This window comes from Trachurus japonicus, chromosome 16, assembly GCF_045865225.1.
Source record: "Trachurus japonicus isolate A0001 chromosome 16, Traja_1.0".
NCBI classification, from domain to species: Eukaryota; Metazoa; Chordata; class Actinopteri; order Carangiformes; family Carangidae; genus Trachurus; species Trachurus japonicus.
The window spans coordinates 14,336,845-14,348,993 of record NC_140922.1 but is presented as its reverse complement, the minus strand read 5'-3'; the positions used below and the strand labels follow the sequence as shown (position 1 = coordinate 14,348,993).

Below are 12,149 nucleotides of genomic sequence, written 5' to 3'. Positions count from 1 at the left end.
CCTGGCTAGTGGCTAGTACTTTTTACTTTTACCAGAACATAGCAGTTCATCAGAGTTTTTCCAGTGAGGATGGGGTTGCATTTTATTAAACTCCAATGATCTATGAGACATTCAGCCTTATTACCTTGTTTTCTGGTTTTCAGTTCAAGAAGATTTCAGTCAACATTGCAGATGAAGAGAATATGTGGGGAGGAAATAAAATCCAACATGCTCACCTCTTATCAGAGCAAGAGTATGCATTTCCACACTATTGTGCTTAAATATTAATTCAGATACTTGAGTTTCTGATGTGTTTCTTCTACTTTATACTTAAATCCTACCGCATTTATATATGATGTATGTAATAGCCAGAGATATTAGGTATATTTCGGATGGAGATTTCACTTGATACAAAATGTAGGCCTACTTAAGGTATAGAGTGCTTTACATTGTGGAAAATTAAATCATACAAGTTGTGCCCAAATATCCACTTTGACGTCAGCCTTCTGAGACATTTCTTATTTAAACTTCTCTAGATTATGTAATTTTAACTTGTTGAGGGAAAAAAAAAGATGGTGTTTTGACATAGAACTTTTTCTTCTTCCTAGCCTCATTATCAGCCAATCACCCTTCAGTGAACCCTTCTATAAAAACATGTTTGCTGCTCACACTTTGATTCAATTAAAATTAAACCAACTACATGTAAAATAACTAAATCAAAATGTGTTTAGTTTTTGTAGGCTAACTGGATATTATCTGAGTAGGCCTACTTCCACCACTAGATGCTGTGCACACCTTGAGGACTTGCTCATTTTAATTAAATAAATAAAACTGACAGGACTTGCTCTTGATACTCGTAATTTCTGCCATACTTATGACCAAATATATATTGACTATATAACAAAATTGGCTGGCAGTGGTTTGCCATCGTGCTGTGTAAGCAGATGCATGAGCGCAAACCTGTGGACAGCACACCGCCATAAACCACAACTCCCATGACCCCTTTGCGGCGTTTGTCAGACCTGACGTCACGTTGTCTGCAGCCGTCTGCATCATCTTCGTGATGGCTTTGTGCAGAGACACCGCGGATAAATGTTTGGGCGGACGTGGAGGCTGAGGTAATGTTATATTTACATCCTCACTCATTTCTACGGACACACAGCAGTGTGTGTGTGTGTGTGTGTAAACGTGGGACCCAAGAAGTGAGCGGATATTTAGCAGCTCTGGCGCAATAGCTAACAGAAATGCTAATATTTGCACCCAGATTTAACCGCAAATCGCTGGTTTTAGGCTAACATAGTGTACCATCATCGTTGAATCTGTGGTTAACATAAGGAAATGCATACAAGGAAATTATTAGCATGACCCAGAGCTCTGTTAATTCAGAATTGGCTGGTAGATATTGGTTAAACCACAGCCTCCAATGGCTGCCTCTAATGCCCATCGGTTTTCTTTTGTAACACAAATGTTTTAAGACTATTCATCTGGGTTCCCAGCTGTCGTTACGGGATAACAAAGCGGCTGTTCACTGCTTGGCTGTCACTTGTCCTTAGAAAGTAGTCCAGCAAGTCTAAACCATGAAAAAGCAATGGCGTGTTTTGTATGAAAGCGTTTATACAAGAGCCCTTGCAATTAATTAACAGTCATACTGTGTGTATTTATTGTAGCTGATTTCAGAGACACGTGGACAAGCGCATTTAAGGAGCCAAGAGGCAGAGAGCCATGCAGAACCTAATACAAGAAAACAGTGGGTCAACCCCTGAGACCACAACATCCACAGAGCAACCACTGGACACTGGGACACAGGCTCAGGCAGCACTCAGTGAACCAGCTGCAGGAGGGGAGGAGCAGGACACAACATCTGCTGCTACATCGGCTGTTGTTGAGACAGGATCAGTCGTCCCACACCAAGAGAATGAAGCAGGTCTGCAAATGGCAGGAACACCTGAAACGGTGGCATGCACACAAGCAGCGGAGAAAGAGACTGCAGCTCAGCCACCGAGCGAGCCTTTAAAAAACACGGAAAAGATGGAGATAGACTCTGCCTCAAAGCAAAGTGCCCCCACAAACTGTGATGTGAATCGGGATACACAGTCTGGTGAGCAAGCTGCAAAGAAACTGGAGAAAGAGCCACATGTTGCGAGAAGATATGTGCTTTCCAAGAAGGCCATGACAGATCCTCTGAAAATTGACATGTCCAACCCACCGCCTCTTTCATGTGAGTATTTTATCTGGGCTGTGTACCTTGGTCCACTGGAAAGCACCAATAATTACATAATGTCAGTGCAGACTGCTGTCATAATTCCTATAAAGGATTCTCATGAGAAAACTGATACGTACTGTAGTATCTACCTGGAAAATCCACTGATGGTCAGGCTGCACTGTAGGTCTTTTCACTTTGCAATCTCCAATTCAGAGGGGGCAGCAATTATATGTTTTTTTTCTCGTTTTGACTTCCTAACAGTGTAACAGTAAATGCTGAATAACCATCTTCTTAATATGTCATAGAAGAGGTTGAGTCTCCTGTGATTCTTTTTGGATTAGCTTTTAGTGTCAAGGAGTTATTACACCTACAAGTAGGCTATTTGGCATGGTGTATAATGCAAAGAACAAGAAGGAGGGATATTTAGATAAGTAAACAATAACAAATAAATGTACACAATAAATAGTGAGAGCTGTGCCACATGTACGTATGTTACTCTGTAAAGGTCCCTTTGAATTCCTAAAGTCGACTTTCTTGCCCACTCTTGACCTACATGGATGGAGCTGCAATTATCCTAGGGATACATTTTAAGCAATCCTTTATACTTTCTATGAATGCTTGTCTTTATCATCACAGCATGAATGTGTGCTACATTAACGTTCTTCCCCTTCTGCCCTGTTCCTTTGCAGCGCCTCACCTCTCCCTGCAGTGCTTTGAGTGTCACATAATCTTCAGTGATTACAAGAGCAAAAAGCGTCATCTGAAGTTGAGCCACCCACGACAGTATGAACAACACCTACTGAGGGATGCGCTTTTCGCCTGTTATGTTTGTGACCGCCACTTCACAAACTCCTCAGAACTCATGGCCCACCAGAAATCCCACACAGAGAAGAAACCTTTCAAGTGTCCGCTGTGTGACCAAGCCTTTCAGAAGTCATCAGGGCTCACTCTTCATAAAAAAATTCATTTTGGCCAGGATGGTTATGCCTGCACTGAGTGCGGCAAACCTTGCAAAACACTGACATTATTGAAGTATCACCGCCGCACGCACACTGGAGAGAGACCATATGTTTGCAAAGAATGTGGAAAAAGATTCACCATGGCCAAGGCCCTGACAAAACATGCTTTGACACACTCGCCAGAAGAAGCTGAAAAGGAGAGAAACGCTAAACTGCTACAAAACAAAACTGATGGTAAGAAAATGTTACAAATGTTGTACCATTTTACACATTATAATAGTGGCATACTTTTTTAGATGTGTTAAGATGTGTAACTTTCATAGGGAGTAAATAATGTCAAAATTTAAATTTGTCCAATACTTGGTTTATGACTGCACACTACAGCTAATGGCATTTCCATCCATCTTAACTTGGCCTGTTGCACTGTGAGCCAAGTAGTGAATGTGAGACTAAATTAATGTGCTAAAGATGGTGATCATGAAGATGCTTACACCTACTGGCTGGCATTTAATTCAAAGTTACTGGCATGCTACATACATTTTTTTTTACATTCAGACATTTGTTGGCTCAATTATACAATGAATACAATTAGGGAAAACTGTCAGGTTTCAGGAAATATGTTGCATTTCATAGTGCATTCCTGATGTATAACTGATTTTTCCCCTTTACTTTTATTGTCTTTTGGTGTGTCTACAGTCAAGTATTCTTGTTCCGTATGCAAAGCCACCTTCAAGACCACCAAGACACGCCAACATCATATGAAAACCAAGCACAAATCCAGTAATGCCCTCACAGCTGACCAGCAAGTGAAACAAATTGCACCCATCATAACTCCAATATCTATTTCCCAACCAGCACTTTTACAGTTGGAGGCTAATGGACCTCTGCAAAAGGTTGATGACAATATTGACACCGAGCAGATTTGCAGACTTATTGAATCTTTAGGAAATGTGCAGAAAGTAAACCAAGTTGTCATATTGGGGCAGGTGCCACCTAATGCCCCACCACTTGAAGTGCAGCAGACAGCAGAATCAGTGACTTTGAATGCCAGTCCAATGCGGATAGATTTTATAGGGCTGAAACAGTCCGAAACTAAGATAATTGAATTGGACACATTAAACAACCAATGTAATAATTCGCTGGAGCAAACGATCATCCTGGAACCCATTACACCAGATGGACAGTTGGAAAACCCCTCTTTCTCAGAATTAGGTTCCCAGATAGCTGTAGGTGAAAATATAGAGTTGACGCTAGTTCCGACTGAACAAACAGAGCAAGCTCAGGAACAGGTGATGCATCCGATCCTTCAACAGTCTGACATTAATGTGATTCAGTCTGACACTGTGGATCAAATGGTTTGTCAGAATGAGGTTGCTGATCTCAAACAAAACCTTGAGGAAACCATCATATTAGAACTTACACCAGCATTAATACCAACTTCAGAGCTGGAACAATCCCAGACTGTGCCACAAAATGAAATCTCATCCTCATCTCTGGTACCAACCACGGAACTGGAGAAGACACCGGATCCGACTGCACATTTGACTGTAATAGTTGAGCCGGACACCAACTTGGAAGTCCCACAGTTTATGCCTACAGTTGAGTTGGAGCTGACGCCTTTACAAACAGAGCAGCAGGACCTTACTTTGTGCCCTTGTGTTCCACCAGACACACTTACACAAACTCCATCTGAATCTGAAATTATAGCCAAAGAAGGAGTTGATACACAGGCCCAAACAGTGAGTTTAGAACAAGTCCTTCATGTGGTGGAAGAAACTGCACCACAAGAAACACAAGAAAACATTGAACAAGAACCATCTAAACAAGAGTCGTTTGAGAAATTGCTTGTAGATAACATGGAAGGTCAGGAGCAGTTGAAGAACCAGTCTGAGGTAGAGGGCACATCTGCTAAAGAAGAGGTTCCATCCCAATTAGAGATCAAGCAGGTGCCAGAGATCTCAGAGTTCCCCTTAAATGTAATGTCAGCTCAAGAACTGGTGAAAGTTCGGAAAAGAAAGCCAGCCAGGGCATCGGTCTTTCAAGGATATGTGCAAGAAACGTCTGGATCCATGCCCAAAGATGATTTGCAAATTGAGGTCAGACCTGCCAAACGCCAAAGAAAAAAGTCTCATCTTGTTGTTAAATTTGGTCCACAAAGTAAAGATAAGAAAAACAAGAAACAGAGGACACCTCCTCAGCAGCATCAGCCACCACAGGAAGAAGAGATAAGAACAGATGTGTCAGATGAAAAGGTGAAGGGAAGGAAGGGAAAAAAGGGAAGGAAAGTGGGGCATATGGTAGCTGAAATAAAATCGTCTTCTTCAAGCAAGGATGCAACAAAAGTGCAACAAATCAATGACTCAAAGAAAAATAAAATTAAAAAGCAAAAAGAAGAAGCTCGGGATTATGTGGCACATGCAAGTGAACACAAAACTGTAGCTTCAGCAGTATTTAAAAAGAAAAAGCAAGGAAAAATAATAAGAAAAAGTCAGCCCAAGAATGCAAAGGATGGGAAGCGAAAGAAAAACCTGTCAATGGAGGAAAATGTAAATGTAAAATTGAGCACAACTTCAGTAGATGCGCCTGGTCCACACGTTAAACAAGTCTCCCTACTTCTACTGAAAGGTCATAAACAGCCACAGTTGAAAGTTCACAAATTAGACCCTTCAAAGACATCAAGTCCGACACAGGAGACCTCGCCTCAGGAGTCCCAAACAGTGCCCCAGCAGGGTGAAGATGAAAATGAACCAACAAACGATCTCACAGAGGAAAGTAAGAAAAAAGTTGGAAGACCCAAAAAGAACCAGAAAGCCCTTTCGTTGTTATCCTCACTACAGGTTTCCCGTCAACCGCCTGAGGCTCTGCCCACCAAGCCAAAGACCACCAGGAAACGTAAAGCCTCCTCAAAAGTAGAGACTGAAGGAATAATAACTTCTCATTCCAAACGTGCCTTAGAGTGTAAGGATTGTGGGGAGAGATTTAGTGAAGTATCGTCCCTTCAGAAGCACAAGGCGACAGTGCATATCGTAGAGAGTCCTGGTCTCACTTACACTAATGGGAACGTCTTTGAAGGAGTCTCCACGCTTTACCAGCTTCCAAAACATCACAATAAAGTTGTTGGGGTAATTAGTGCTACTGCAGACTGGGATACTGAGCCAGAGATGACATTAGAGGACAGAGAGCGAATTCTCTCATTCCCAGCTTTAATTCCATCTCCATCTTTACCTGTTCCTCCTTCAGATGTTGAAGGGAGTGCCTATGAAGATAAGGGTGGAGGTAAAATCAGAGCAGATAATCAGTCTGATACCTCTCCAGAAGTTCACTTGCCATCTGATCAACTGAAAAATTATGAGATTTCTCCAAATGTCACATCTGAATCTGCTCCATGTAGCTCTACTCAGACAAAGAGTTTAGAGACAGGAGAGTCTTTGGCATTAGATGAAAGCAAGCAGGAAGAAGGTAGCCCAAAACATCTCGGTATCGAATCTGAAGTCCAGGTTGCCACAGATGAAGACATTAAGGAGGATTTACTTCTAGAGGTAGACTTAGTCACTGTTGGAGAGCATAATGAAAGAGATGATCAAGCCTCACCTCGAGAAGATCTTCCCCCAAGTGATTCAAAAGGAACTGGGGATGAAAGCACTGAAACATTTGTAGCACCTGAGAAACCTGATGAAATGGCAACTGATAAATGTTTAACTCAGCAAACTGTGTCATGCTCCACACATCAGGTAGAAGTCAAAGAAGAAGAGGAAGAAGTGTTAGTCCAAAGGAAAAAAGAAGGAGAGAGAGGCACTGTAACAAAGAATGCTACAAGGGATAAGAGAAGAGGAACAGGACGTTTAAAAAGGGATGCAATATCTAAGAAGGTTTTAGGTGGAGATTCTGTCAGAGGAACAGAATCAGACAAAGAACAAAGTGAATGTCAGCTAGTTTACGAAAAACATCCTGTAACCTCTGATTTAGAAACTGATGACAGAGAACCTGTCACAGAGACTTCACAGCCAGAGACCAATCCTGAATTTGAGATCAAGAAAGCTACCGCTCCTACAACATGTTTGCCTTCAGTGCCTTCTACATTAGATGAATCTCCTGAAGAGCAAGTTGTGTTTGAGCTGCAGTCAGTTACTCCAAGTGTAGAAGAAGTAATGGATGAAGGAGGGCAGCAAGGAGGAGAGGAACACAGCAGGAAGGCTGACCAGTCTCCAGGTATTATACTGGAGAAGATCGTCACTGCTGATCAAACGATTCGTCTGATGACTGCAACAACCAAACAAAGACAGGTGAGATACTACTTGTATCAACAAATGCTTTACAACATTACAAAATTAATAATCATTACAATCTTACGACTTTTTTTTTCATTACAGGGTTTGGACAGCATTGCTGAGAATGAAGCTCAAGTACCAGGGAACGAGGAGATCAAGGTTGAAGACAACATCTCAGATCCTCTGCTGGCTGGACTCAGCTGTCAAGATAGACAGAGTGCAAGTGTGCTAGCACAACACCATCGTGATGTACGGACCGTTCTGGTGAAAGAGGAGAGCAGTCACACTCTGAATGAGGCTCAGGCCACACAGAGTAGCAGACACATCCGATGGAATGTGGAGCCAGTGAACGAAGGAAACACTCCCACTCCATGTAAGTATTAGTGCACAGTTCAAGAGATCCAATTATTTTGCTCAGAGTCAGATGAGAAGATCAACTGCATTCACGTGTGTGTTTAAACAGCATTAGTCCAAAAGGCAATTAGCTCAGCATAGCTTAGCATTATGACTAGAAGTAGGGGGAAACAGCGAGGTGGGCTCTTTTCAAACAAAAGTAGAAATTGATCTTCAGACTTTATAGTACAGTTTATGTAACTAATAAATGAGATACAACATGTAAATTTGAAATTTGTTGTATTTTGTTTTTGATGTAGGCATGTTTTTGAAGTTTAGACAGACCCAGGCACTATAGTTGACACAAACACATGAGCATTGTGTCAACATAAATGAATAAGCATGATTCCCAAAATGTAGACCTGTTCTTTCACCGTAGTTTAGAAAGTATTTATAATCAGTAGAAGCACGTTATATAGATGAATTTTACAGGACACGGGACACAAGTGATAAATAAGTGAGCCTATGTGGTGGTTCCTTCTTTCAGAGATAGATAAAGCATGTTTTTGGACTTGTGTTTCAGTTATGGAGATTGGAGAGACAATGAGTGACTGTCGTATCAGCCCCGAGTTCAACACCAACCAGTGTATCTTCTACCCAGTGAAAGAGGAGGAGAGGGAGGTTCTACTAGGAGACGCTCAGAGCAGCAGAGGAAGTTTAACACCTGAGGAATCCAGTGCTATCAATCAGACAGAGCTCCAAACTGCAGATGGTAGTTTACAAGTATACATTTGTGTTGTCTGATTTTATTCTGAGTATATTGCAGAGTAATTGACGTCTGTTTTAATGCTGAACATGTTAACAACAGATGAAAGGAGCCATTCCTCACAAGAATACCAGGAAATGGGAGTGGGAGGACTCTTGTCAGACCCAGGGATTAGTGACATTCCAGATGGAGATGGTGAGTTTTCTCTTGTCCAGTAGTAACTGTTTATTCACCCATCTGTCAAAATTGTTGATTGTGGATATCTTTCTAAAATTACTGCTCTTTCAGCTGAGGAAGATGCTGAGTGGCCTCATCAACCAGACCTTCAAGACTTTCTCCTTTCTGATGAAGAGGATGTGGGTGTGCCTGAGCTGTCTGATCCTCACCTTGACTCAGAGACAGAAGTGATGGCCTATTTCTACAAAAACCAAACCAACGGAGCACAACAGACAGATCAAACCTCACAAAGGTACAGTAGAATTTATTTATTTTTAGATCTACAATCCTCTAAAAATGAATACAGAAAGTTTATACAGAAACAATTATGTTAAATGATTCTTATATGCAACCAAGGGTACAATCAGGTTTTGGAGATAAATATGTAAAACTTTTGTACTCTGGTAATTGTTTCAAATGTGGTAATTGTTTTACTTTGGATTTGTCCTGATATTTTGATTTTTTTCCCCCTTCTTTTTTAGCTTGCCATCTTCTAGTAAATGGCCCCAAGCACCAAGAGATGCACACAGGAACAGAGAACCCATTGATTACTTCTCCAGATATTTTGGTTGGGATACCTGGGAAGAAGTTGCAGGTTGCACAAATAAACAGTCCAGCTTGACTAACCCTGTCACAAAAAGAGAGGTTGCACAGTTTGTTGGGATCCACATTGCAATGGGAACTTTGAAGGTCTGTCTTTCTGTTTGATCCATTTCTTAAATGATTACTTGGCTTTGTTTATTAAATGCAAGACCACCATAAATTCTAATTTGTTATATAATGTGTTAATCCCCTTACTTTTCAGTTTCCCAGTCCAAGGCTCTACTGGGAGGACTTGACGAAGGTGCCCCTAATTGCTGAAGGCATGCCACTTTCACGTTTCCTTGAGCTGTCCTGCAAATTGAAGCTAGCTTCTCCAGCAAAAGACCCAGTCACCATTAATGTTCAGAAAGGACAGCATGATGGCGACTCTGGAAATGGACAGGAAGGTAAAACTCAGCCAAGCGGACAGTGTGTAATCTCTCAGCATGATGACCGGCAGCTCCAAGGTGAAAAGACAAAGGATTTGAACAGCTCAAAAACACAGACTGATCCACTGTGGAAGGTTCAGCCAATACTCTGCCGTTTCAAAGCAGGGTGTCGGTCACTGACAAGAGAGGGAGATTATGCAGTCGACCAGTATCCACTTCCTTTATCAGGGAAGATGCACAACAACAAACCGTCTCTTCAGTGCACTACTCTGATTGGATTCGGTGGTTTGCTCTTTCATGTGGATCTTAAACTGGATCTCTCACACAAAGAAGATGCTGTAGAACAAATGGCCCCAAGAGGAAGTATGGTGTTTCTTTGCAGACAGGAACTCTCTACCCCTGCAATGCTAGAGCGCCTTCTAGGTGCAGGGGTTCATGGTGCAGGCAGGGTCGGGGGAGCACGAGGACAGATCGGGGATGAGTTTGTCAGCTCAGACGGGAAGCTGATGTTACGCCGATCACACTGTGGCTTCATACTCTCTACCGCGGGAAACGGCCAGAGGAACACGGCTTCTCTTGCTGAAAACTTTGAGAAGGCCCAAATGTCAGCTCGTCTCAGCAGAGATTTGCAAAATCTTTACCACATCCCCCTCACCGCCTCAGCCCCGACCTGCTGGCCTCAAGCAGTGCTCTGGTACCTTACAGATCTGGCTTTGATCAATTCCTGGCTCCTGTACCGACACGATCACAGGGCAGTGTCTGCACCTTTCACTCTCATGGCCTTCAGACTGGAGGTGTCCAAGGCTTTGATCCTCTGCAGTAGCTCTGATACTCAGGACTCAGTTCCCCCTCAACCTCCTACAGAGAGGGCCCAAACAGCAAATGATATCCCCAATCCCAGCCTGGCCGAGGAAAGTCCCCTGCCCAATGCGGCCACACGGTATGATGGTTCGGGCCACTGGCCAGAGCAGCTCGCAGAGGGCGAAGGGGGCAGATGCCGTTATGGGGACTGTCAGAGAACATCACGAGTGCTATGCCTTAAGTGCTGTGTCTTTCTTTGTATCTCACGCAACCACAATTGTTTTTTGAATTTCCATAACCAAGGAAGTTTAGGAAAAGAGTAGTCTTGACCTTTTGTTTTCAATCTCTTACTTTCTGATATAGAATGTAACTGTGATCTTGGTGTATGTAAACCTCAAAAATGATGGTATTATCTCCTCTGTCTTATCAACTTTTCCACAATGCCATTCACTGGTGCTCTCATTTCTAAGTAGGGTTACTGTGCTGCATTTTAAAAATCAAATGCTTTGTGATGTGGCTTATAATGTCATTGAGCAAGTGTAGAAAATAAATTTGCCTTCAAAAGGAAATGTAAAGAAATTAAATACTATTCACCGTGAGCTCTGTTGTGCAAAAGTGTAAAATATGACTTGAATGAATTGCAAGTTACCATGATTTTTTTTACTGTGTATTTTACATGACCTAATTGACGTTCCATGAGCTTGGTTCTAGCTCAAATGTTACACATTATTTATTTGAATTTCAGACAATAAAGGAACGGTTCAAAATGTATGTGTTTTTATTATTATTATTATTATTTCTATTTAGTCTTGAATAACATTACAAATTGTTCTCTGTTCTATTCATGTGTCCCAAGAAGCTGTGGCAGTGAGGGAAGAGGCACAGTAGCAGGATCCTGAAACTTAAGGAGTCATGTGGAATTGAGCCATTATTATGTTTATTATTTACAATAGAGGTGGGCAGATGGACCCCGAAATGTTGATACAACTGATACTAACTGTTCTGGTGAAGGAGGAGAGCAATGATATGCTGAGTGAGGCTCAGGCCTCACAGAGTAGCAGACGCATCATAGATTGTGGAGCCAGTGAACGAAGGGGACACTTCCACTCCATGTAAGCATTAGTGCACACAGTTCAGGGAATACAATTATTTTGCTTAGAGTTAGATGAGAGGATCAACTGCATTCAATCAATCAATCAATCTTTATTTATAGAGCACCTTTCATACATGGAAATGCAACACAAAGTGCTTTGCAGATATTCACATATCTGTGTATCTGAAAAACACACATAGCCCACAAGAGAATTAGCTCAGCATAGCATGACTAGAAGTAGGAGGAAACAGGTGGGCTTTGAGATCTTCAGGCAAATTACATGGAATTCAGACATTATTACGGTCACTATTTACAACAGAGGTGGGCAAATAGATGCACAAAATGTGGATACTACTGATGAAAAGTCAATGGAAAACTCAATAGAACTGAAAAAAATAAATAATGGCATCACATTCCAGGTAGCCTACATTCGTGCTTAGTCTTATAGAGAATTAAACAATAAACATGAATTTACTTTATTGGTAGGCTATAGTGTGAAAACCTTTTTGTGCTGTCGCCCAAATTAAATTTCTAACTTTTTTTTTTTTTTTTTTACCAAG

General features: G+C 41.7%; 1 protein-coding gene across 1 annotated transcript; it reads left to right on the top strand.

The window, feature by feature from the left end:
* The first annotated feature begins 985 nt into the window (after positions 1-985).
* znf576.1 (zinc finger protein 576, tandem duplicate 1) lies at positions 986-11,266 on the top strand. Its single transcript, XM_085801786.1, has 10 exons — positions 986-1,097; positions 1,647-2,197; positions 2,872-3,375; positions 3,838-7,424; positions 7,512-7,782; positions 8,326-8,514; positions 8,611-8,703; positions 8,797-8,977; positions 9,207-9,414; positions 9,530-11,266. The coding sequence occupies exons 2-10, from the start codon at positions 1,702-1,704 to the stop codon at positions 10,817-10,819; spliced, it is 6,819 nt and encodes a 2,272-aa protein (XP_085657912.1). The 5' UTR covers positions 986-1,097; positions 1,647-1,701; the 3' UTR covers positions 10,820-11,266.
* The last annotated feature ends 883 nt before the right edge of the window (positions 11,267-12,149 follow it).